General features: G+C 34.7%; 1 protein-coding gene across 1 annotated transcript in view; it reads left to right on the top strand.

Moving 5' to 3' along the window:
- The window catches only part of DIAPH2 (diaphanous related formin 2), an 870,032-nt gene that overhangs the window by 206,905 nt on the left and 635,458 nt on the right, over window positions 1–27,669 (top strand). Inside the window, exons 13-18 of the mRNA XM_015571867.1 lie at window positions 1,157–1,273; window positions 3,538–3,656; window positions 7,160–7,224; window positions 10,542–10,646; window positions 15,027–15,323; window positions 16,855–16,969. Coding sequence (XP_015427353.1) covers window positions 1,157–1,273; window positions 3,538–3,656; window positions 7,160–7,224; window positions 10,542–10,646; window positions 15,027–15,323; window positions 16,855–16,969 — 818 coding nt within the window. The remainder of the gene's footprint in view (window positions 1–1,156; window positions 1,274–3,537; window positions 3,657–7,159; window positions 7,225–10,541; window positions 10,647–15,026; window positions 15,324–16,854; window positions 16,970–27,669) is intronic.

The raw sequence follows: 27,669 nt of genomic DNA, 5'->3' as shown, positions 1-27,669 counted from the left end.
GTTCTTGTCTGAGTTGACGCAGTCACGCTGCTTGAGATCCCTTGTTTCCAGGTTAGTAGCTGGTCTCTGGATGCCGGCAACAATCGCCCAAAATGGCGCGGTCTCCGCTGCTGCGCTGGCGCACCGAGAGATGTTTCAGCCGCAGTCTCCAACTGTCCTTTTTTTCCTGGGGGTTCTTGGTCTTTCCTAGCTGCAGACAGTCTCTCAGCTGAAAATCTTCTACCTATTCGGGCTGTATGTTACCCGTTTCAGCTGCTCACCCTTATCTGCTACAGGAGAAGGCACAGGACACATCCCTTTATACCTCCGCCATTTTCCCTCCTCCAGAAAGCTATTTTTTGATCCATTTTGTAATCACTTGACCTTATGAGACTTTAACACAGTACTCTTACATGGAGTCTAAGGAGTGATCTAGCATACACTTAATTCTACTTCACTGAAAATGTTGACATTTCAGGTTATTTTTAGGATGTTGGATTACATCTCCTCTCCTACCTTTCTATTGTATTGATTTTCCTGATGCATTTTTGAAATATGTTTTCTAGTTTATTAAAAGCACTTGAACTTCAACCATTCATTTTATTTCCTAAGAAAAATGTTCCAAGTTTCATTCTTTATTATCCATGCTTTATTAAATAATGAAATACAAAGGAATGCAAATAATAATAATTTTGGATTTCATTAAGTATTTCATCTGTATAAAAAAACTGGTTTTGTGATATTTTATCAATCCACAGAATGCTCATTTATCTTTCTATCTTATGTCACAGTAAAAATAGAGGATTAGTGGCTTTCGTGAATAATATAATATAGGCCCTCCCTCTATCACAACTACAGAAAGCTCAGGAGAAAACCATTTCCATTAATGGCATTGCTATTCCAACAGTATCAGCTTTAATCTGGAGTTTAAAATATAACGGGTAACTGATCACTTAAGGTTTTGATGGTTAAATGGTCTTAGAAATACTCTTTAAGTCTAACTCTCGTGAAAATATTAACATGATTCCATAGATTATATTTTTTATATAAACATTGCAATACAGGAGCATAGAATTGAAGGTTTAGAAACAGTAATAAAAATAAAATGATACATCACTGAATTTAAAAATATTTTCATGAAAAATATTTTATTTTTTTTCCTTGACTTACTTTTCACTGATATGAATGAAGTATACCATCTTCTGTATAATTTGTTGAAGGACACAGCTGCTGAAAATTACTTATTATCTATTCTACAACATTTTTTGCTTATCAGAAATGATTATTATATCAGGTAAGAAGCAGTTCTCAAAGTACTACCTATATAACTTAAATTAGGTCTAAAGGAAAATTAACAATGTAGTGGGCCTAGGTAGTCTATGCATGTATGCATCCAGAAAGTGTAAGAGCTTGATGACTTAAGGTAACATTTTGTAAATGGTATTAATTTCTTTTTATTTTTTGGGGGGGGCAGAATAATTTATTTATAAAAATGGGGTACTAAAGTGACCGGACTTTTAATAGCAATGAATCCAAAGATTTTGTTGACTCTATGATGAATTTTCTTTGCTAGATGATTGTAACACAGAGTCAACACTATAGAATCTATGGTAGAACTTTTAAGTTCTTATTTTTAATATGTAAGGTCTTACTATTATTTCTAGTTTATAGTATTTTTCTAGTAATAGATGTGTTATTATCTAAGAAAATAATGCTAAATTTCAGCTTTATATTCACTAATATAATTCTTCAAAATAAATGATTATGAGACTAATCCATAAGGTTATAAATTTTATAGTCTAATAAGTAGGAATATATTTGAAAGCCAGAAAGGTTTCTGAGTGACTGAAACTATCCATCAGGTGATGACCATCATCTTATATTTAACTGTTTCAGAGACTCTTAGTTGTTCTTCATAGTCAATATGCATGACATTCTGGCAACCTATGTTTTCTGATTTCTCAAAACTTGCTTGATTAGTGCAGAAAGGAAGGCTAATATTGGGCCAGGTATAATTGCAACAAAAATGACAGTTCTAAAGCCACATAGAAAACTATTATAGTTCAGACCAGTACAATAACTAATGGACATCATGATGTTACAGAGACATAGAAAAATGTTTAAAATATTAAATTTTATGTTTTTTAAAAAAGTAGGAATGATGGTAATACACTTGGAATGATTGTTGTTTTGTAAAATAAGTTCTGGTGATTAAAGGGGTACTGTGGCTGTGTGATGCAGTCACCTGGGGAAATTGTGCAAAGCCATCCATTTCTCAGTAACTGATGAAATGAGAACTTGCTATAATATGACATCCTTTTCATCCCGAGAACTTTCATGTGAGGTAGAATTGTGAGCACTTATATACTACTTAGAGATAATTAGCCTGTTCTCAAAGAGAACAATTGTGTTTTCCTTATTTACCCAAAGAGTCATTGACTAGACTGACTGTAATCTGATATCAATTAACCTAGGCCTTATTATGATTTTAAAGAACCTCAGATCTGTAATATACAGGGTGGGCAAAAGTAGGTTTACAGTTGTGAGTACATGAAAAGGTTTATTTTTGTATTATTATTTATATTACAACTGTAAACCTACTTTTGCCTGTCCCTGTATATTACTATTTATTTTTATTCTTGATTCTAGCCCTATGACAAAGGACATGTAAGAATAATTTGAATCTGGCTTCATTGACAAACTTTTAGTAGGTTGGCTAGTTATTAGCACACAATTTTAGGGATGTTTATTTAATTTGTGTATAGTAGTATCTCTTTCTGATTTTTCTCTGTTGAATTTATCCACCACTGATCAATACTCACTTTTCCCCAATTATTAATGTAAAAAGTGCCTTTAAAAATTTTGAAGTATGCAAGTGGTCATTTTTAAGATCAGAATTACCTTGGTAGATTACAGAATTAGGATATGTTTTAAAACCTTAGACACTTTGAACAAATTGAGTCTCTAGCCATGCATATTAAGTGTGTATGCAACTATAAAATGGATCTTTTAAAATATGTACATAAGTAGATCTTTGAAATAGTCTGTAGCATAAGTGACTCAGTCCAGTTTTGTAAGCTATTACAGCTAATCTTGAGTAAAAGTATTGGAGTAAATTCTAGACATTGCTTGCCACTGAATGCCAAGATACCCATCCCTTATTGAAATTGAGAATATGTAGAGGCCTAGGACTATTTCCATGGATGTGGGACTAACAGGTCATTTGTTTTCATTAACTTTAGGAACAGCAGCTTAAGTTTAAGTACATAAGGTTGATAAGTATCTTTGTACACAGGCATGGACCACTGCAAACTAGAGTATTAAGTCACTGAGTGTTCACAGTTGATTATTTCATAATGGGTTTTGCACTATAACGTCCAGACCATCTTTAAATGTAGGCATATTTCTTCTAAAGGAGTCTAATGACTGGGAAGATATTTTTTTAAAAAATAGTGCTAGAGAAAGACATGGTTATTTTATCACAGTGAGTCACTCTTAAGAATATTGATTTGTGTAGGTAGAAAAGGTATTTAAGAATATTTCTCTTTTTTTTTTTAGGCCACAGTATTACAAAATAATTGAGGAGTGTGTTTCACAGATAGTGCTGCACTGCAGTGGTATGGACCCAGATTTCAAGTATAGACAAAGATTAGACATTGACTTAACTCATCTGATAGGTATGTAAAATAATTCTCAATGTCCTTTGTATTATACTCTCTTCTGTTTAATAAGCACTTTTTAAAAGTATATCTCTTACTGAACTTCCTTTATTAATATCTGATAAGTCATTGTGTCTATGGGTATTCAGTCACTATAACTGTTAATTATTATGATCATGAGAGTTCTGCCTGTGTGACTGAAAATATGAACCTATTTCACAGGTTTCAACTCTCTTGAATTCAGATTAAAATTAATACCCCACAAAAATATATTTTATTATTATACATAAATGCCTTGCTGTTTAGAAACATGACTCTGAAATCATTTGATTCAGTTTATACTGATACCTTAATGGTTTTATAGAAATCACATGTACAATAGGGTCTAATTAATAATATAGCTATGCTATTTATGTTCAAGTTTGAGGAAAGAAACACAAGGTTATTTAGTTGCTTAAGACCTTTTAATTCTATCAAAGTAGAACAATTATATTTCATAGACTTTGAGCTAAAAAATAATTTCAGAAGTTCATGATCATCTACTTGGATTGCTGAGGAAATGCCCTTATATCATCCTATACTCGTAATTAGCTATACTTTCTGGAACAATCTCTGGATACTGTGAAACCTCTCTTGTGAAATATGCTGTGCTATCTGACCTTACAGTTAAGCAGTTTTATTTATACCTAGTCAAAATCACTATTGCTAAGATTCAAGCATGAATTCATTTGTCTTGTCTATGAAAGAAGAAAAAAACAACTGTTGAATGCCAATTATATATTCTTCACGCCATAGCACAGAGAAGACTCACAGTAATATTCAGAGATGAATTTTTATTATTATTTATCACTAGAGGCCCGGTGCACGGATTTGTGCACCAGTGGGGTCCCTCGGCTTGGCCTGCGGGGATCGAGCCGAAACCAGTTCATACACTGGTAGAGTCCCTTGGCATGGCCTGCAGGGATTGGGCAGAAACTGGCTCTCTGACATCCCCCAAGGGGTCTTGGATTGCAAGGGGGCATAGGCCAAGCTGAGGGACCCCACTGGTGCACTATTAGGGCCGGGGAGGGACCTTGTCTGGCCTGTCTCATCCAATCCCGATTGGCCTGACCCCAGCAGCAAGCTAACCTACCGGTCAGAGTGTCTGCCCCCTGGTGGTCAGTGCATATCATATGGATTCGTCAAACAGTCGAACAGTTGGAAACTTAGCATATTAGGCTTTTATTATGTAGGATATATTTTTTAAAAAATTATTGGAGAGAGAGGAAGGGAGGGAGTGAGACAGAGAGGGAAAGAAAGAGGGGGGAGGGAGGGAAATAGAGAGAGAGAAACCTTGACTTTGTTGTCCCACTTATCTATATAGTTGTTTCTGGTATGTGCAGTGACTGGATATTGAACCCAAAATCTTGGTGTATTGGAAAGATGCTCTAGCCAGCCATGGCTATTCTTTGCTGGTGTTAAAACTCCTTCTCCCTTATTCTAGGTAATCTAGAGACTTATGTAATGGAATAAAGCACCAACCTCACTTCTCAGCTCAATACATTTTCTCTCTCTCTCGCTCCCTCTCTCTCTCTCTCTCTCTCTCTCTCTCTCTCTCTCGAATTTTCATGGAGCATTTGTATTACAATAATTTTTTTATACTAACCTTTAAAATGGGACTTCAAACATCTCTATAACATTCCATTTTATGGAATGCCATATCATATTGATTAGTTCCTTCTTATTGTACATCTAGATTATTTACAGGTTTTCACAATTAAAACGGAATCTTGTGTGAACGTTCTTTGTATAAATGTTTGGATTTTTCTCATTATTTCCTTAGGATTGATTTCTGTAAGTGAGGGTATAAATTTTTAAGACAAAATTCTTTTTACCTTGCCCAGCAATTAATGTGAATGCTGGTGTCATTATATATTTTTCATTGTGCTTGATAAACTCAGTAATTTATTTCATATTTTGTTTAGAAAATTATAAGGGGCCATTTGTAAATATTTGTATTGGCTTGTAATCTCTTATAGACTATAATTGGCACACATACTCTGCTATTGAGTTTGGCTAGCTCATTCAGTGTTCACAGACATTTGTTTTGTGTTCTGTATGCCAGGTATTTATAATTGTGTACTGTTAACCAAAAGTACTGGGTCAAGGAGCGATGAAGGGACCAAGTGAGAGAGGGTAGTCAGCATCATAGACTCGTTATTACTGGAACAATTTACTGAACTTCTCTAGGCTTCAGTTTCCTCAACCTCCAAATTCATATAAGTCAAATATATGTGTGCTTATTAATATTTTATGGTCAGAAGCCTATTGCAGTAGCTGATGAATGCTGTGGAACTTTCATTAGAACGGGTACACACACAGACATGCGTGTCCGCACATACACATGCACATGTGCATTCACATAAAGTTTCAGGTGCTTGAAGAACTTATAGGATCACTTGGACTTAAGGAGAATAGAGTCTCTTCTGATTTCATAATTTTGTAAGCCTTGTATTTTTTTTATAAATCATATCCTATTCCTGCCTAATTTCTGATACCTTCCGATTGAGATTTAAAATCAAGATTATTACCAATCATTGCCAGCACAACACAGGTCTGGCCCCTCTTTGATCTCTTCATTTACCAATTTTCTTCTTAGTTGCCTTGCTCCAGCCATACAGTTCTTTAATAAATAAAAATAAAAAGAAAAGCTATATTGAGGTATTCTGGACATGAGAAAAACTACCCAGCTTTAAAGTACATGATTTGATAAAATTTTGATATTTAGTTATATTTAACACCACTATCACAGTCAAGATAATAACATGTCTATCACCCCAGAAAGTTAAAACTGCTATGACATTCATATGTGAGTCTGGGTATAGACATATGTTTTTATTTCTTGGGGATAAATAAATAGGTGTGGCATGGCTAAGTACAGAAGAGACTGTATGTATAATAATAAGAATATTGTCCAAAAGAAGTTCTTCACTTATTTATATTCTGAAGTGTTTGATTAGATGTGAGAAGTTAAATGTTTATTTCCTTATTTACATAATATATTCTGCCCCCATTAGAATTTACTTAAATGAAGTCTTTCTTTAGGAAACCTGAATTAATGAATGCTCTTGTATCTCTACCTCTAGCCTTATTTTAAGGACCATTTTGAGTTTTAATAATCTTAAGCATAGATTTTTTGGGACCTATCTACCCATAGTAAACTACAAAACAATTTTTAAAGAATTCTATAATTGTGAAAGTTGCAAAATAATTAAATACCTTTAAAACAATGATAATTTAGTCAAATATATATTTGGATGCTTGGTTTTGTGCCTCAACGATACTATCATTGAATTAAGTTAGTATGCAAAAGAAAGGCAATTTATGATGGTTTAGGTTTTCTGTGGTCTAGGTCAATTTCTCTTTAACAGCAATTGGCATATAGATGATTGTCTACACAGTAGAGTTACAGGCTGGCAGCCATATTTTGCCTAGAGATCGATGCAATAATTTCTAATAGTTTTTTTGGTTAATTTTAATAGATTCTTGTGTGAACAAGGCAAAAGTTGAAGAAAGTGAACAAAAAGCTGCAGAATTTTCAAAGAAGGTAAGTCTTATGAAATATTAGACATAATTAATAAATTAATAATTTAATCACAGTATATATTCCACCTCATTCCTTTATGGGAGGCTTTATAAATGTCGTTTCAGTTATGTAGTACTTTATGTTTCTGGATTCAAACATAACTAGAGGATATTGATTTCTTTCATGATAAGATAAGGTTGCTACTCTTTCCTCCTCATCACCTTTAATCCATTATGGAAGAAAAGCACTAGCCCTAGTCTACTAAAGTGATAAATGAAGGTTATAGTTAAAAGCGATCAACCAAAATGTATTTCTCCATTGCTTTCCTGCAGCTCTCACTTACAATAGGTATCTCCTTGGAGAACTGTGAGATGTTTAGCTCGTCTTATCTGTTATACTCTAAAGTCATTGCTATTAATAGCAACAGAATGATGCAGTGTTTTCTCTCTGTGTATGGGTTTCTAGCTGCTTAGACTTACTTTCTTTGAATTTTATAATAATCATTTTTAAATGATGCTGCTGCTTCATGCAGTCTTGGTATAATCTGAGGTTCCCCTTATGTAAATGTCAGCTTTTTAAATATTTTAATTTCATTTAGATCTTAGATTAGCTTTTCCTTGTTTTCTGAAAGCATAGTTACAATTTTATTAGCCTGTACCAAAGGTTGCATTCTAGACCCTATGAAGTGTTAGGATGGTATTTCTCTGCTTCTGGTGGCAGGGCCAGGAACTGAAGCACAAGTCTAAAGGCTCTCCAGTTTTCAGCCTCTGACAGCAAGATAAAGTGCTTACATATTGCTGTCTCTTCAAAGTTATGTCTTACCTTGGAGATTAGATAATCACTTTTGCTATCACTCTAGAAATTATAGAGTATTACTGAAGTTACTTCAGGGCATCTGAAGAAATGTCTTTGCTCTTTCAGTTACTAGAATAGATTTTTAAGAGCTTGAGCATAAAATGTTTGTGTGAAGATGTCATTTTTATTGGTGAAAGAAAATGTATGCTTTTGATTAATAGACATTTATATTTCTAATGTTCTTGTTTTAAGTAGCGCATTTAAAATTCCCTCTGAAAAATCTTAGAATTTCCTTAATTTTTCCCAGGAACTGTGATTAGAGACCATAAGACTGGAGCAAATTGTGACAATCTATCCAGTAAAATTTTCTGTAAGCATATGTTATGGGAAAAGGAGTCCTGAAATAATAAAAAAGAAATTTTAGTGTTTGGTGCTTTATTCTCATCACCAACATTTAGAAGAAACATATATAATTTTCCAGGGATTGTCTTCATGCTTTCTCTTATTCTAGGTGATTTTAAGAGGCAGTATAAAGTAGTTAAAAAAAGAGTGAGAATGAGGGGCACTAGAATGAAAAGCAGTAGTTATAAGATCTGATCTCAGCTTTGCCACTAATTAGCTGTGACTTTAGGTAAGCCACTTACTCTCCTTGGATCATAGTTTCTTTGTCATTAAAAGGAGTGGATACATTTAGTGGATTTATAAGAAGTCTCCCAGCTCACACATCTCAGACGTCTCTGATTCCTTCTGTGAGTTTACAGATTAAGATCATTTCCGGCAGAAACACTGTGTGCCTCTCTTCAAAAGTACTAACAAACAAACTATTTGTAGAGGAAAACTATACAGTGTGCTTATGTAGACACCACGCTTGACAAGCACACAAGAGAAGCTAACTTTGGGAGGAGGATGGGAGTATAGAATCAGATAAATCTTTTTTTAGATTGAGGTAACATTGGTTAATAAAATTATACAGGTTTCAAGTGTGCAGTTCCATAAGACATCATTTGTGTATTGTATTGTATGTTTGCCACCCCAAGTCAAGTCTCCTTCCATCACCATTTATCCCCCGCCTTTACCCTCTTCAATAGGGATAGTAGTGAAGTATCTTCTATGTGAACTAGGAAACAAGGTCATTTGCTGACTGAAGGATCTGGGGTGGGTTTGAAATTTGAAGTTATAAGAAAGGCTTTGGACCAACCTCTGTGGGACATTTTCCTAGGACTCAAGTACACATGAATAAATGAGTTAACTAAGTAGTATTTCAGATTTGGCCAAAACACTGTGATTATCCAATTTGCTCACCCACTCTTTCTTCAGACTGGGATCTGAGTGGCATTTTATAGCTTTAAAGGTCAAATCTACTGTGAGGATGAACATGTCTTAGTGTAGTGAACATACTTTTTATGTTTTACAATCTCTAAAGACAATTTTATACAGTAAAAGATCAAAACAGAAATAAGATCATTGGAATAATATATAGACTTCTAGAAGTGACTGGAAGTGATACTGACAATAAAGGGCAAATGTTCTGTAGCTGGGTATAAGCAGTATTCACTATCAGTATGCAGGTTTGTTTGGGCCTGCTTACAGCCCTGACTGGGGTGTGAGCTGGGCAGGATGCAGTAAATGGGAACTCACCATTCAGATGGTCTCTTTGGCTTAGCACACATTAACCTCTTATTTCCCCTCTTGTAACATTTAGACAAGTGTTTTGGTTAACCACGTAGAGGAGAATGCCATTATGGCATATATCACTCTACTGTCAGATTTCAAGGAGCACTACGTTTTAGATGCTAGACAACTAAGATTATAATAGAAATATTCTCATTTGTATTAATGCACATCCATTTGAGTGTTCTAAAAGGTGCGATCTCTTTTCAAGGTTAAATATAATTAAGGAGTTGAACTGCTTGATGGCTAATTTTTAGGTTTCATTTTTCTAATTGAATAAATTTGAAAGTATGGGATAAAACATTAAAAAACAAGAATAATTTAGAATTATTCTTGTAACTTTCAATAACAGAAAAGAAAGATCCATTACATATGAAGAGAGACTTCTCAGTTCACCCTTTTAAAACTGTGTTTTATATTTTTAATCGATTTTTAGAGAGAGAGGAAGGAAGAGGGAGAGAGAGAAACATCGATGAGAAAGGAACATCATCGATTGGCTGCCTCCTACACGCACCCCCACTGAGGATTGAGCCCACAACCCAGGCACGTGGCCTGACCAGAAATTGAACTGGTGACCTCTTGGTTTTTGGGTCAGCCATTGAGCCACACCAGCAGGACTGTTATTTTTTTGTTTTTTTTCAGAAGTGAAAATGGGGTTTATTTTTCTTGGGTTGGGGGCATATTTCTTCTTTACTACTACCACAGCAATACTCTATCCTCACTTAATTGTCATGAAAATAATGGAGCTCTGATTTTTTTAGTGACCTAGGAATTCAGCAAAACAAGAGACACCTTACTTAATACCTAATGTTGTTTAAAAATTTCTCATAACTGTATTATGAAGTGTACATTTATGGTGGTGATCATTGCAGTTTGATGAAGAATTCACAGCTCGGCAGGAAGCACAAGCTGAGCTTCAGAAAAGAGAAGAAAAAATCAAGGAGCTTGAAACAGAAATCCAGCAACTTCGAACTCAGGTAATGAAACAAGATATAGACTTTGTGTCATGTCACAGTGAGGTTGATGGTAGAAATTATCTTGTTAGATGAAGGAAAAATACGACCAGAAGCAGACTTTTGGCAGTTTCACATTTTCGTTGAAATAACTATAGATTTGATTTTCTAGGACAATAAATCATTTTAATGTTTGGATAACAATAAGGCATTAGTCACTTGATCTGCCCTGAATATCCTTAATGGAATATATTATACAAGCAAAACTGTCTCTGAGATGAAATTTTCATCATGATTTGAAAAATTAGGTGCATACTCTTTTTTTTTAAAAGTAACATGAAAATGCTCCTTAATTTTAATTATCCCCAAAACTTTTTGTGATCTCTTTAAATCTCAAATACCATCATTTCAAAACTTATAAATTTTGCATTTGCACTTACATTTCCTGTAATGAAAAGAGTATACACACTTAAAATATACACTTAAAATCTTAATTATACTGTCTAAAATTAAGAACTCATTAAATACTCAACACATTTTATGTTTTCAGTGTATATAAAAATGTAAGATAATTTCTTAACATTGTGAATGCTGAGGTATTAGTTGATTGATTAGTTTTGTTGCCATCAGTCTACTGAGAAATGACTTCAAAGTCACCCAAGAACTCCCAGTACCCACTGCAGTAGCCTTTTCTTTCCCTTAGCCTGTTTTATTCATTTCATTTCTTTTTACTGAATATTTTTCTCTTTTTTGCTATCATCTGACTTCTCTTTTTACATCTCTGAGAACTCAGTTTTTATTTATGTTTTTGACTACCAAATGGTGACATTCACCAATGTCTCTGCTCTTTTTTCCTCTTTATGTCCTTAAAGTAATATCCATTCAATATTATAATTCAAATATCACCTTTTAGTAGGTGGCAGGTCTCCTGAGTTTGTCTTATATTTCCAGCTCTTGATTACCTTTCCACATGGAGGTTGAAATCAAACCCATTATCTGTGGTCACCTCTATTTTCTCAAACCAGCTTGATCTCCATTCTCACTTGTTTAAATTTTACCACAAGTTGTTTTGATCATGAAGCCAGGGGCGGGGGGTGCCTTTTCCCTGACAAATTAAGCTGGCCACTGTTTTCTGTCAGTTCTTTCTCCAGCTGTTTTCACTTGCATCAAAACCCAGAATCACTCAGGGTCACTCTCATTACTTCCTGCCTGGATGCTACAATTGTTTCTTAACTTTCCTCCCTGCCTATAGTCTCTTCCTCCTCAGAGTCATCCTTTTTGTCACTGGCAAATTAATCTTACTAAAACACTGCCCTGATTATTGTCACTCTGGCTTTAATATGTCCAATGGCTGCCTGTTGCATTCAGGATTAAATAAAAATCTCCTTACCAGGAATGTGAAGGCCTTCTATCATGGGCTTCCTTATCTCCCCTTTGCAGCCAGTCTGACTGCTCCCCTAACTGCAGCCTCTGTTGCAGCTAAGTCACCTTTCCTCCCTTCACATTTAGAATTTACTGTCTCCACACTTCCTTCTGCCAGCATTTCCCAGACATTAGTTTCAGAGATGCTAATAGGTTTTTCATGAGGAAAGCATGCCATAGTCCAATAAATTTGGTACACTTGAAATTCTCCTCTTGGAGAGTCAGAATACTCATTAGCATATTAAAGGGTCTTAGATGTCCTACATTGAAGAAACCTGTCCACTTCTTTTGCATAGAGCCTTCCCAAACTCATTCAAGCATAGAATCCTTTATCTCAGACCACCTATTAACATCTCCTGGAAAATAGTGTTTTTATGAAACTTAGTCAAGAAATGCCGATTTTAATGATTCTCTGCCAGAAATGTTCTCCCTTGTTCATCTGTGCCTGCAAAACACATTCTTTAAGGATAAGCTCAGTAAAATATCCTTTGGAAAGCTTCACAAAAACTCCATTAAGGAATTTCTGTGGACTTCTGTATCACCTTTGTAAACCACTCATGCTGTATTTGTTTGCATGCCTGTTTTGTTTCTTCTCCTGGAGCATAAACACCTTGAGGACAGTTTCTTGTTATTCTTATTCAAGGCCCTACTGCACCTGGCACAAGGCCTTACCATTTAGTGAGTAGTGAGCTGATTTATTAAATGAACTAATCTGTAAAAGTGCAGAGTCACACAATGCTTTCTAGTGCACCTAAAATTGTGTCAAATATGATTCATTGGTACTCTATTGTAGCCTAATTTAATTGTTCCATTCTTAATTGTTCATTGGAAGGAATAAAAGGGCTGATATGATTTGATGTTTAAAGGCTGATAGCATTTAATATAAACATTTGAGATTTTTTATTAAATTTGAAAAACATGTATTTAACCTAAGTAAAATCCTATTTTAAAATCGTTGTGGTTGCTCACATTTTATATCATAAATATGACCTAATAGAGGCAAAATTTTATATTTAAAAATATGTATTACTTTAATTTTTCTGTTTCGATACAAAAATGGGATACACATTTTACCTTTCAAATTATTTAACAAATCAATTTATGCACAATTTGTAGGGTAATTTACTAATTCCCCAACTTTTTCAGAAAAATTATTTTAATTTTCTCCAGTATTTCTTTGATCTCCATTAAGATTGTAAACATCAGGCTGTTTTCCATAATTTTGCCGTATTAAAAATAAAATTAAAAGAACATTAAATATGTAATTCTACCTTTGATTTTTCCTAATCTCTGGGGAAGATTGCATATCACTACAGGATTATCATTTGTTAGGTGTATGAACACCTTGATTGTATATATGTATATACACACATAAAGATTCATATATGTGAATAAAACATATGGACAATGCACATCGAATAATATGAGAAACATTTTTGTGGTCCTATCTACCCATGATTGTTAATTTACAATCTTATAAATAGATCAGTCCTTTAAGTTGATTATTCCAAAAATATGCATCAACATATTTATTTCGTCAAGATATTTCTAAGTTTAATTAGCACAATTAGGGAGTCCAAGTAGGAAATTCATATTATTAATGAAGATAGGAAATCTTGCTCTCCAAGTAAAATTATCACTATACCAAGAAATTTCACTAGTTTTAAACCTTTTATTCAGTTAATCTAATGTCATACCTTGGTTACAAAAGATGTCTGTTCATTGAGAGGAGTTTCTTAGGAATGTTTATAATGAACAACTTCCCTTCTATATCCGTTTATTTTAGAAAGTGAACCATTGTGATCAGTAATTGTTTAAAGAATCAGGTACAAATTAATCCTCAAAAAAGCAGACAATATGGAATGCTATGTTCTCTTTCATCTGTCATCCTTCATGTTAGCGAATGAGTTTGAAGTTACTTTCTGGTAGTAGAAAGAAGCTATACTCTTCTTATAATGTAATCTGTGTGAATTAATTTTCCTCATGGCAATGACACCCATCCATGAAGAAGCAGTCTGCTATTATGGAATGAGGACTGTATTAGGTATGAGAAGAACCACATTCCAATCTTAATCACATTTCATACTGTGTGACTTTGATTAGTCATTTAACATTTTTGCAGTTACTGTTTGCTCATCTATAAGCAGTGAGATGATGATGAAATAAAAATGCCCTACCTACATTCCAGGGTTATAATAAGAATGAAAAGAAATAATAGGTTTAAAAGCATTGATAACTGAATATTAATATGCAAAGGGATGTTACTTAGTATTAATTATTGGTACTAGAAAACAGCTGAGTTACTGGTGCTCTGAGATAGACACTGTGTAAAGCTAGTTGGCCCCAAGGAAATCAAATCAATGAGCTTTTAAGTATTAACTATCTCACGTTCAAACCAACTAGTCTAACAGGCCCAAGCCATATAACAGTGATGGCGAACCTATGACACACATCAGAGGTGACATGCAAACTCATTTTTTTGGTTGATTTTTCTTTGTTAAATGGCATTTAAATATATAAAATAAATATAAAAAATGTAAGTCTTTGTTTTACTATGGTTGCAAATATCAAAAAATTTCTATATGTGACACGGCACCAGAGTTAAGTTAGGGTTTTTCAAAATGTTGACACGCCGAGCTCAAAAGGTTCGCCGTCACTGCCATATAATATACTTCCTCTTTGTATATAGTTATAATGAAAGGTAAATTTTTTCATTATCTTGGGAGAGTGTTTCACAAAATCTTTGAGGATTCCAACTTTCCTAGCATTAGTGTTTTAGCAAAAGTAGTCAATGTCTAAAGTTTATAATGCTTATCAAATATCCATGCAAGTCTTTTCCATGTGCTGTTAAGCCCTTAGGTTGTTGCTCAGTTAAATAAAAGTGCATGTAATCTTAAGCCAAGCACAATTGTTTCCTGATACGTTTTCTTTGCTGCTATATTTTACTGTAAGTATTGAAACATTGGGTTATTTATGTTTCAGGGCCATGGAGTCTCAGGTGCATCAGGAATTCCAGGCCCTCCTCCACCACCTCCACTGCCAGGCGGTGGGCCTCCCCCACCTCCACCTCCACCTCTACCCGTCGGAGTCCCCCCTCCTCCTCCTCCTTTGCCAGGAGGTATACCACCACCACCACCTTTGTTTGGGGGACCTCCTCCACCACCTCCCCTTGGAGGAATTCCTCCTCCCCCAGGAGCACCAATTGATCTGCCTTATGGAATGAAGCAGAAAAAAATATATAAACCAGAAGTGTCCATGAAGAGAATCAATTGGTCAAAGGTAATACAACTAGAATTTTTGGCTTTGTCTAGGCATAGTTCATCATTAATGTGTGAGGGACCGTATTGCTACGTATGAGTGTTGTATCATATTTGAGGACCACCTTCATCTTTCCTAGTACAAATTTTACTGTTTAACTGAGCAAATAATTTGAAATTAACATTGAAGGCAAAAGGAAAATCAAAGTGAAAGTGATAGAAACTAATATATGAAATATATCACCAAATGAAAAATAATTTTGATTCTTATACGATTATTAACTTTCAGTACTGTAACAACAAATACACTCTTTTTTTATTGATCCTCTATATCTTAGTTATTTTTGTTCTTAGGGAATGATTGTTATTTTTTTAGTTTTTAGATAGTTTGAGATAGGTGACGGGAGTCAGTAGTGAATAACCCAGTTGTTTTTTGATATGATGTATGAATGTTTTTTCCATTCCATAATATTTTGCTGTATTATTATCACATAATATATCTTGTAAAAAGCTTATTATTGAGATTGGCACAGTCCCCATTCACTAGGAACTAATCTTCTAATGAAAATACAGTTACCCAGGCTACCAGTTGGGGAAATGACTCATCTAAAAATATACAGTGATATTTGACAATATCTACATAGAAAATTGGTTCGACCAGAATAATGGTAAATCAGTTTTAAAGTTATGTATATACTTATGCTTTGCTTAGAAAGTAAATGTATAAATGGTTTTAGGAAGTAGATTTTTAAAAATCAGGTACAATCTACCAAACTATAGGATCCCTAAGCTGCTGGTTCAGTTATTTTTGTGTGTAAATGTAATGGTATGTTAATGTAGCATGCAGTATAATGGTACTAGGAATCACGAAAGATCATGATGCCCTGGAAAATGCACAATTCTTAATTTGGGTTTCAGTTTAGCAACTAAGAGCACAATTCCAGGAGCTGTACTGCCCAGTGTTAAGTCCCATCTTTGCTATTTACTGCCTTGGGCAGCCACTTAAGCTCTCTGAAACTCAGTTTCCTCATCTTTCACATGGAAATAATGTAGGTCTCGCCTCAAAGAATTAGATGAGTTGATGTATGCAAATCACATTAAACAGTACTGGACACATGGTTGGAGGCATGTATCAACTATTATTATGGTTATTGACTTCAACTTAATCAGTGAACATGAGGAATTCACATTTCTGAATCTCAGTTCCCCCATTTTAAAAAATCCGGAGCAAAAAGAATGTATGTGAGTTGGGGAAGGATTTGCTAAATTATTTTTAAGATTCCTTCCAGTAGAAGATTTTTATTTCGGTAGAAGATTTTTTTAAATGTAATTTGCGATAAGACCTATTGATATCATGTGCCTTTTTTATTTGCTAATGGAATTCTGTGCCTTTCCCAATAAATATTTACTTCAACAGTATTATTTTGATGGGTCCTAACGTTGATTTAGTAGGTAAATGAATAAAGGAACTATCATTCAACTGTGGTGAAAGTGAATGCTTGAAAAATTAAATATAATGTTTTAGAAACATGTGTTTGTTATTTTTGTTTCAGATTGAACCCAAAGAATTATCTGAGAACTGTTTCTGGTTAAAGGTTAAGGAGGACAAGTTTGAAAATCCAGATCTCTTTGCAAAATTGGCACTGAATTTTGCTACCCAGATGAAAGGTACATTGTTTTTTATATAAATCCTTTATTCTGATATATCAAATCGGTTGCTTTGCTAAAGTTTCTACTAACACATGTTTTATATTTCCACACTGGACGGAGTCAAACATGAGTAGATTAACAACACATTAATTTCATGGACCTAACAACCTAAGAAGGTAGCTCTTTTGCCTTTTAATTTTATTTTGCATAAATGTTATTCATATGAAAATCTAAGTTTTATTTTTTTTGTTTAATGTGTTATTCCTTCTCTATTATAAAGTTGTCATTTTTACTGAGAAGCAGAGATGAGTTTGTTGATTTACCATGTAAGATAAAATAATGCAATAATACTGGTGGCTTAAAGTTTTCATGATATTGGAATAAGATTGATACTCTAGTGCTCAAGTAGTCTTTCCTCTTACATTTGTACTACTTATCAGTTTGGTTTCCTAGGAAATTTTATAGTTTCTTTCTATAAGCAGATTTTGTGGAATAATATCAAAGTCTGGTATCTAGTAATTTTTTTTTTTTTTTTACTGATTTGATAATAGAGTGCCTTGTTTATGATTAGACGTTTAGGCTCTTGTGAATGTCCCACATAATTTTGGTGCTATAGAGGTAGCTTCTCAATCTTATAAGTAAATGTTGTAGTTTGTGAATTTTTGATAGTTTATATTAACATTTACTATTTTACTTATCATTGTATAATTGATAGTTTAGTTCAGTGGTTGGCAAACTGCGGCTCGCGAGCCACATGCGGCTCTTTGGCCCCTTGAGTGTGGCTCTTCCACAAAATACCACGTGTGGGCGCGCACGTACAGGGCGATTGAAACTTCGTGGCCCATGTGCAGAAGTCGTTTTTCGGCCTGGGCGAGTCTATTTTGAAAAAGTGGCGTTAGAAGAAGTGGGGGTGTCGGTGGGTCTGGTGACAGGAGACGCGGCGCAGGGAAGGCATGCATGATTCATGCAAGAGTTGAGGATAGGAGAGTTGGAAGGGGTCGACCTCAGCAAACATACCTCAGTCAGATTGAGGACGTTTTTAGCAAAGGCCAGTTTAGGAGTACCCTAATTAAGTTAATAACAATGTACCTACCTATATAGTTTAAGTTTAAAAAATTTGGCTCTCAAAAGAAATTTCAACCGTTGTTCTGTTGATATTTGGCTCTGTCGACTAATGAGTTTGCCGACCACTGGTTTAGTTAAACAGAGGATTTTTTCAGTCTGAGTCTTTACAACTAAGAAATTGATGTATTTCATAGTCTCATGCCCATAGAATTAGCACCTTTATCATTCATTTGTCACAACATGCGAAAATATGACTTTTGGAAGAGAGAGAGAGAGAGAGAGAGAGAGAGAGAGAGAGAGAGAGAGAGAGATATTATTCCCTTTCAGCCCTTCTATCAAATCTTGCATACTGGAACTAATATAGCTTGTGCTATATTTGTTGTTCCTTGTAAATTGAAGTTTGCACACACAAATCTGGGGGATTACAGTATTTTGAAGAATTCTAACATTTTACAAAATTCCTCTCATTAGGTCTTTTTTCCCTTCTTCTTTGCTGTAGTAGACCTTACATTTGAATGGTTCTTAAGTGACTCCTTAGACTACTATTTATTATAAACACTTTTTCTAAATTGAAAAATTAAAATATGCTTATATTAAGGTATGTATATACTTAAAAAAGAAAGAAAAGACACATGGTAAACATATCCTTCAATCCCAGACTTATAGCTTCTTCTCCAGAGAAAACCACTCTTACTAATTTTGCCTACAATTTTGCCTTACTCACATTGCCTATAAGAAATAGTCTATGCCTCTAGAACAGTGGTTCTCAACCTTCCTAATGCTGCGACCCTTTCATACAGTTCCTCATGTTGTGGTGACCCCCAATTTCATTGTTACAAATTGAACATAAAGCATAGTGATTAATCACAAAAACAATATGTAATTATATACATGTTTTCCGTTGGTCTTAGGCGACCCTGTGAAAGGGTTGTTCGACCCCCAAAGGGGCCGTGACCCACAGGTTGAGAACCGCTGTTATAGAAGCATATGAATATTTACCTTTTTTGTTTTTTGTGACTTCCTACTGTTTTCACTTTTGTCCTTGGATATTATTCCATAATAGATTGTTTATTTCCTGTGTTCTTTTTATAAAATGCATATAATTTTGCGGTCTGGGCTCATTTGAATTTATGTAACCAGTCCCCTAGTAATGGATATTTAGGTTAATTCCAGTCTTTTGCTATTTCAAGCAATGCTTCAGTGAACTTGTACTTACATATATCTTTGTGCACATGGGATCTATCTAAAGGATAAATTCTAGAAATGAAATTCCTGTCTAAAATGCTGTGTACATATATAATTTTCATGGATATTGCCAAATGGTCTTCCAAAGAGTTTGTGTCCATTTGTAGTACCACCTAAAACATATGAGTATCTGTTCCCATCGCAGAAGTGAAAATGGTAAGTCATCCATGTTAAAATTTTTACTTCTTAAATTATGAGTGAGGTTGAGCAGCTTTTCTTCTACTCATAGGCAATTTTAATTTCTTATTTCCATGAACTTTTCTTAACAGTTCTTTGCACACTTCATATTGAGCTCTTGCTCTTTTACTTACTGATGTATTTGGATCGAGTCCCACAAGAATCATAGATTTCGTAAAATTTTAGCGTTAGGATGAAACTTAGAAGTGATTCTTTACTTTACCAATGAAGAAAATGAAGTTTGAAACATAGAGGTAACTAGAAAACCCATTGGAGAGTTTCTACAAGTAGTGAGGCATAGTGGGGAAAGACAGAGGAAATGGAGTTACCCATATTTGCATTCCAGCTGTGATGCCTGTAACCTCTGAGACTGAATTTTCCCATCCATAAAATGAGTAGACTAATGTTTACCTAGTAGTATTGTGAGAATTAAATAAGGTTATATATTTAAAGCACCCAGCACAGTGCTTAGCATAGCAGGCACTCAATACATATTAATTCCCTCTTACCTTTCATTTAACATGGTGTGTGTGCTTTGTTTTAGTTATTGACATTTAATATAACTGTTAATTCAGCAAGAGAATTTCCTGCTCTTCAGAGCAGCACTTGGTAGAGCCAATCAGTTACAATAGAAGCAATTCTTATTGTGACTGCTAAAATCTCATCAAACCAAAGTAAAACTAAACAAAAATCACATAAAGGCTCTCATGTGCCCTAGCCTGTTTGGCTCAGTGGATAGAGCAGCGACCCACAGACTGAAGGCTCCTGGACTCGATTTCAGTCAAGGGCATGTACCTTGGTTGCAGGTTGGATCAACCAGCTGTGGTCAGGGTGCATGTGGAGGCAACCAATCGATGTGTCTCTCACACCTTTGTTCTTTCTCTTTATCCCCCTCCCCCTCTCACTTCTATTTTCTCTAAAAATCAATGGAAAAATATCCTTGGGCAAGGATTTTTAAAAAAAGGCTCTCATGTACTCATTGCTGAGAACATTGCATTTCCATTCCTCTTCACTCCGAGTCTTGGAATTTTCTAAGCAGTGTTGCTTCTATTTCTTTCCTAATTTTGAGTATTTGAGTACAAATCAGGTCAGGCACACCTTTAAGTACTATGACTTTTACTAAGATTTATTTCTGAAGGGACATTCAACGGAACAATTAAGCATCATAGTATATTCCAGACAAATATAATATAGGCAAAACACGTTTTCATCATATACAACTGCCATTTATTTTAATACCTCTTAATAACTATCGATTGATCTTACTGTAATAGCTGAAGTTCTTTGTCTTTCACAGGGTCTTGATTTATAATTTGGTCAGTAGGTGGCAGGATCTGTAAGAAATGAATCCGGGCTCTGGCTCCAGTGACCCACACAGCCCTGGAGCCCTGGAGTTCCTGGAGTTCCCAGCTCCAGGGCATCGCTTTCTTCCCCACTCAGCTGCAGTTTGCCTGTCACTCAAATGCCATCAGGAAGCAGCCACACACTCATTGTTTCTAAGAACTATTTCCAAAGCTGTTAGGCCCACTGTTCTAAAACCTCTGAGATTTTCCTCCTACTGCAAGGGGTTTGGAGAGCTCAAGGATCTGTTTCCTAAATTCATTGGAAAGCTTTACCGGCCTGTTTTAAGAAAAGGTTTAATCTAGGTATTTAAAGTTGCTTTCAATTGCTAAATAGACGTTCTAAAATATACTAGTTCTGATAACTATAATATTTAAATGTGTAAATATTTAATATAGGAAAGTACCATTAAATTAAACTTTCTAGTTGAAGTACTTATCTTAGAGTTGTAGAGACATTTATTTTTAATTTTCTATTATAAACCAAATTATTTTTATTTTAAGAGAGAATGGATATCTCATTTTAGTCAGTTTCTATTTGTAGAGTCACCACCATGTGCAAGGTACATGGGAGGGAGAGAGAAGAATAGGCTTATTCCTGTACTAGGGAACTCACCATCTAGGGGAGGGGAGAGGAAGAGGAGCACTACTTTTATTCAAGTTGCAATAAATATCAACATAGATATTCTTAAAATGCCATAACAGCACAAAATGGAAATAGTTAATTTTGTCTAGATCAAATGGGGATCCCAGAGGTGGTATCATTTGAATTGGGCCTTGTGTTTTGGTAGATTTCATTAGGGGAAATAGAAGAGAAGGCATTCTAGGCCAAGAACACCATTAGCAAAGTAATGGGGTGGGGAAAGGTGAAACCCATAGTGTGTTGAAAGCACATCCTGTTCGGTTGGGACTTGGGGGTGAAGGTAGTAAAGTGAACTTCACATTGAGGAAATGGGGTTTTGTTTTTTAAGCATGGGGGACCCAATAATTTAATGATTCATCATTGAGCAGGTGTTTGGCATACACATAGGTGATGAGAATTCACAGGTAGATGATGGAACATTGCTTGTGAATAAATACTCTTAGGCTCAGCAAAATATGGTGATATCCTGACGAGTAGGAATTCTTAATCACTATTGTGTATTCTCATTCCTAAATCCTTTGTCTCCACACTTATAATATTTAGGTTCTTCTTACAAGCCATAATGATGCTGTATGACAAAGTATATCTCAAAATGATCTCTGGATTAGTGAAAAAATTATATATCTCTATGTATTAGAGACAACTTGAAAAGGCCCTGTTAGTACTTGTGAATATATGTCATATATGCAATTGTTGGAATTTGCATTTCTGTTCTAGTTTTATTATTGATTTGATGATATTTGGCAGCATAGAAACATCAAGGGACTAATAATAGTGTCATTTTCCTTAAAATTTATAGTAATTGTAGATAATAGTGATATTGTATAAGAATTAACGTAATGATGGCTAATATTAACTAAGCTTGAAATAATAATAAAATATGTAGGTTATAACTGCTAATTCTAATTAGAATTTCTAGGGTTCTCTAGAGGCCTCAGGAAGAACAAAGACTGTGTGGAAGTTGTAAGCAGTTTCTTGGTTTTAATGTTGCTTGGAGGAAATATAAGAAATAAACACGAGAGGTTAATAAAATTTAGCTTCTTCAATAATATATTTCTGTAGTACAATTTAGCTTTAATAATAACAGAAAATTGAGCTATTTATATAAAAGCACTTTTCCTCTAGGATCATATTCTAAATTGTGTTTCTTAGTCTTGGAATCAGCTGGCTGCTTTTGAAGATACCTGCTTTTTTGTTTGTTTTAATACAGTCTTCTATATTTAGTAAAGCAATCCAAAACCAAAAGAGTAGTAAAATCTAATTCGTCTCTGTCTTCATAATATAGGAATTTTTGGAATTGGCTTGAAAATAATGAGAGGTCAGTCTCAGAGTTCACACCCCCTGTAACAGCGATGGCGAACCTTTTGAGCTCGGCGTGTCAGCATTTTGAAAAACCCTAACTTAACTCTGGTGCCGTGTCACATATAGAAAATTTTTGGATATTTGCAACCATAGTAAAACAAAGACTTATATTTTTGATATTTATTTTATATATTTAAATGCCATTTAACAAAGAAAAATCAACCAAAAAAATGAGTTCACCTGTCACCTCTGACACGTGTGTCATAGGTTCGCCATCACTGCCCTATAAGAAGGCGCTAAAATGTCCTAAGAGACCTGGTGTCCTAATAAATAACTTGTCAACTTAATGATACATAATACATGCTCTATAATGTAAGCTTTAATACAGAGAGAACAAACCAAGAAGACTTAATTCTTTTAGGCAGCCAACTAAAAAGCATACATACCTATATATAATTGAATTATTTTATTATGTCCAAGTTCTTTGGATTTCTATATATAAACTAACTGATTAGCTTTGCCTATCACCTTACTAAAATTGTTAAAATTAGGAACATTTTAAGTGTTTTAATTTATGCTGGCACATACATTCCTTTCTAATTATCTTGTTCTAATATTGATCAACCACTTTCTGCCTGTAGAAGAGGGAACAAGGAATTTTTGAGCCAGAGATACATGCCATTGTTTAATTCTAAGAGTCAGTGATTGTAGAGAGAAGTTGGAGCAGTGTATCTTCAGCCTTTTAAATGAGTAGGCTGCAAACTGGCTCTATTTTTACATATTGGTGATGGTGTGGTGGTTGTGCTGCTTCTACTACTAATACCATCACTATTGATAACAATTATAGCAATCATAATAAAAATAATAATAGCACACTTATTAAGCACTTACTCTGTCCCAAGTGCCAGGGTAAACATTTTACGTCCATATCTCATTCCTCACACCAACCCTAGATGCTATTAATAATTTTATAGGTGAAGAAACTGAGGCTGTGGGAGATTAAGCAGTATATCTTATTTATAATAGCTGGTAAGTGGCAAAGCTGAGATTTGAACCCAGGTTTGTTTTTAATCACTTACTTCCCTATGTTGTAACATTGGCTTTTATGCCTTAGTAATTTGGGCATTTTGTTGCACAGTTTAACTGATTCCTTTTTAATGCTATAGTTTCACATATATTATCTTAAGAAATGTGTAATCCTGATATCCTGGAACTAAAGATAGTTCTTTAGAGCATAAGCCACAGCTAGGAAGTTGTATGTTCATGGAAGGGGATATGGTTATTTTTTTGCTATGATTATGATTTTTTAAGGCATTTTCTTCATAGAATCTATTAACTGTAGAGCATGGCTATGATTTGGGGTCTGTCTCTTTTTTAAAAAAATATATTTTATTGATTTTTTACAGAGAGGAAGGGAGAGCGATAGAGAGTTAGAAACATCCATGAGAGAGAAACATTGATCAGCTGCCTCCTACACGCCCCCTACTGGGGATGTGCCCGCAACCGAGGTACATGCCCTTGACCAGAATTGAACCTGGGACCTTTCAGTCCGCAGGCCGACGCTCTATCCACTGAGCCAAACCGGTTCTGGCTGGTGTCTGTCTCTTAATAATGAATGAAGGAATGTGGTCTTCATGCCATTAGGTATTTGGTAAGGATATATTAATATATGTGGAGTGCATAAAGTAATCAAATCAATTTTTCATGAGGTTAGCTTTCTAACACTATAGACACCTTGTATTATTTTAATTTGGCAAGTTTAGCTGTGAGTTAGTGAGAATGTCTCTCCTGTTTCAGTAATTTTTGCTAATAAGCATTGTATCGATTTGGCACAATCACAGGTGTTCAGTTGGTAGCATTTACAATTCACACAGACAGTCATTTACATTTAGAATTATCATTCTCCTAGATTAGTTTTATTTTGGCAAATTGAAACCATTGAGATTGAAATGCAGTGGACATTTCTAACACAGCTATGTAGAAGCACAAAGCGGTGTGCTTTGTTCCAAATGCAGATTGCTGGCACTTAAACCAGGTCCAGACTGTATCTTGCATGATAAAAGAAGCAAAAACAAGAGGTTTCTCTGATTTGTTAAAAAAAATAAATTCAATTTAGAGAAGTTTAAATCTGGTAGGTTTTTCTGAGACATCGTATATAAGTAATTTCTTTAATCAATTAGTCCTTGTTGGTGAGAATAAATTTGTTCTTTTAATAAGTTATTCAGTAATATCTGATTTTTATTTAATTTCCCTAATTTTAAACTATGCTTTTTGCTATTATTATTTTCATTATTATAACTTTTATTTGTGCCATTATTTTTGGTTTGTTTTTTATTATTTCTTCCAGTGTTATCATTATATAATTGACATGTAAAGTTATATAAATTTAGGCTGTATAACATAATGCTTTTACATATTGATTACCGCAATAAGTTTAGTGACTATCCCTTACCTCACATAATTACAAATTTTTGTTCTTGTGAGGGGAACTTTTAAGGTTTACAACATCTTTCCAATACATAATACAGTATTGTTAACTGTAGTCATCATGCTGTACATTACATCACCAGAACTTATTTATCTTATAATTGGAAATTTATACTGTTTGACCACCTCCACCCAAGTCTCCTACTCCATAACCCCCTGCCTCTGGCAACCATAAATCTTAGATCTGTTTCTATGAACATATCATTATTTTATAACAATGATTAACATCTTGTAAGGTAGGTATGCCAATTGAATGAGATCAATTTTATTAGGTGCCCTCCAGATACTGTATGGGAAATGACCCAAGAAATTCAAAATTATAACTTAAAAATATCAGTTCCAGCCTGGCCACTGTATCTCAGTGGTTTAGTGTCAACCTATGAACCAGGAGGTCAAGGTTTAATTCCTGGTCAGGGCACATGCTCGATCTCCAGTGTGGGGCATGCAGCAGGCAGCCTATCAGTGATTCTCTTGCATCATTGATATTTCTATCTCTGTCTCTCTCCCTTCCTATCTGAAATCAATAAAATATATTTAAAAAATATTACTTCCATTTAAACAATTACTGGTAAAATTATTAATATTTGTTTTGCACTTACTATATGCCAGCTACTTTTATAAGTGTTTTACATGAGTTATTTAATTTTTTAATCTATGCTGTAGGTAATATTATTATAACCATTTTGAAAATGAGCAAAGTGGAACTGGAAATCAAGCTCAAGCAGAATGATTGCACAGCCTGAGAGCTTCACCACCTTGCTATGATTACTATGTGAACAAAGGCTGGGAAGTAGGGTGCGTTAGAGCAAGCCTGAATCTGCAGCCTGTCCTTTTGACAGAACTGAATGAATCAGTTTGCTCACTAAGTAATTGTTTAGAGTGTGCTGCAAAACATATCTCCTGATATGAAATCCATCTAGAAAGAGTAAAATATATTGAAGTTGTTTAGCAACCCTTGGCTAAATTCTCTACATTCATGCGTTATGCCTTTGGTTCATCCCTGGCCAAATATTAAGATGAGTCTGATTTCTCCCTGCCTCCCAGCATCATTTCTTCCTGTTCGTTGTCATCTGTTGATAGTATAGGATTATACTTTTGTTTTGTTTTGTTAACCCTCACTGGAGGAGATTTTTCCATTGATTTTTAGAGAGAGTGGAAGGGGGGTGGCAGAAAAATATCGATGTAAGAGAGACATTGATTGGTTGCCTCCCGCATGTACTCCTACCAGGGCTGGGGATTGAGCCTGCAACCCAGGTACATGCCCTTGACCAGAGTGGAACCTGGGACCCTTCAGTCTGTGGGCCAATGCTCTATCCACTGAGCCAAACTAGATAGAGTAAGGATTATACATTTAATTTGAATTAATTTTATAGGAACCTAAATAGACTATGTGTTGCATTCAAATGGCAAATATAACTATTGTGAAATATCAATATTCCCTGCATTTGAATGGCTTACTGAGAGTTGACTGTGTCTGGCTTCATGTGATAAGGACAGACTGATAACATGCTCCTGGCAATGAGTGAGCAATGTGCTTGTCCTAGCATGTAATTGTTTTTAATAGAAGGCAACAAAAGTGACTACTCTGTCACATGTGATGCTACTAGGATATTTGTAATTGTCTTTGAAAAGAGAAGCTGGTGTGATTAGGTACCTTTTGTTCCATTAATAGAAATAATAAAGATGCTACCACTGCTCTCCTAGCTTTTACTTTACTATTTGTTTATACAGTACCAATCAGATCACGTTCTTGTTAATTATTGGCATTTTTATTCTTTCTCACATGCTTTTGTTTTCTTAATGCTGAGAATTTAAGTCTTTTAACAGTTTAGTGTATTATCAAATGTTAATAAATTTATGTGATAGATCAGAATGTGGTTCTAAAATCCTTGTATCATACTTTATAGATCTTCATTTTATTAAGAATATTATCACTTGGCATTACACAGTTTCTTAATCCATTTCAGGGCATATACTGACCACATATAAAGGCAAAATCTTAGAAAGTTAATTTCTTGGATTTGAAACAGGATTTGGGGACACAGTCTAGTCCTTTTTGAATATTTAAGACTAAGACATAACAGCTAAGGGATTCCTTTAGAATTTATAATTTCTTAAAATTTTAGAATTCTTTACCCTTTTCTAAGATGGCTTCTGATCAGCCATGTTCTTTTTCATGTTCACTTATATATAACCTATGAAAGCAGTGAGATTTTTTCATATTTTCTTTTTGAAATTTATTTGGTCTACTGATGTCTGTCATCCTTATATAAAGACTAGAGGCCTAGTGCATGAATTCGTGCATGGGTGGGGTCTGGCCGGCGTGGACCCAATTGGGGTGGATTGGGGCTGGGCCTGTTGGGAGGATGAGATGGTGGGAGGTTGGCCGGCAGGCCAGCCCTGATTGGGGCCAATCAAGGCTGGTGGGCTGGGGGAAGGGGCTGCAGGCAATTGGCTGG

This window comes from Myotis davidii, unplaced genomic scaffold (assembly GCF_000327345.1).
Source record: "Myotis davidii unplaced genomic scaffold, ASM32734v1 scaffold1693, whole genome shotgun sequence".
Classification (NCBI taxonomy): domain Eukaryota; kingdom Metazoa; phylum Chordata; class Mammalia; order Chiroptera; family Vespertilionidae; genus Myotis; species Myotis davidii.
Note: the sequence above shows the minus strand (reverse complement) of the source record. Positions and strands in the feature narration are given on the sequence as shown.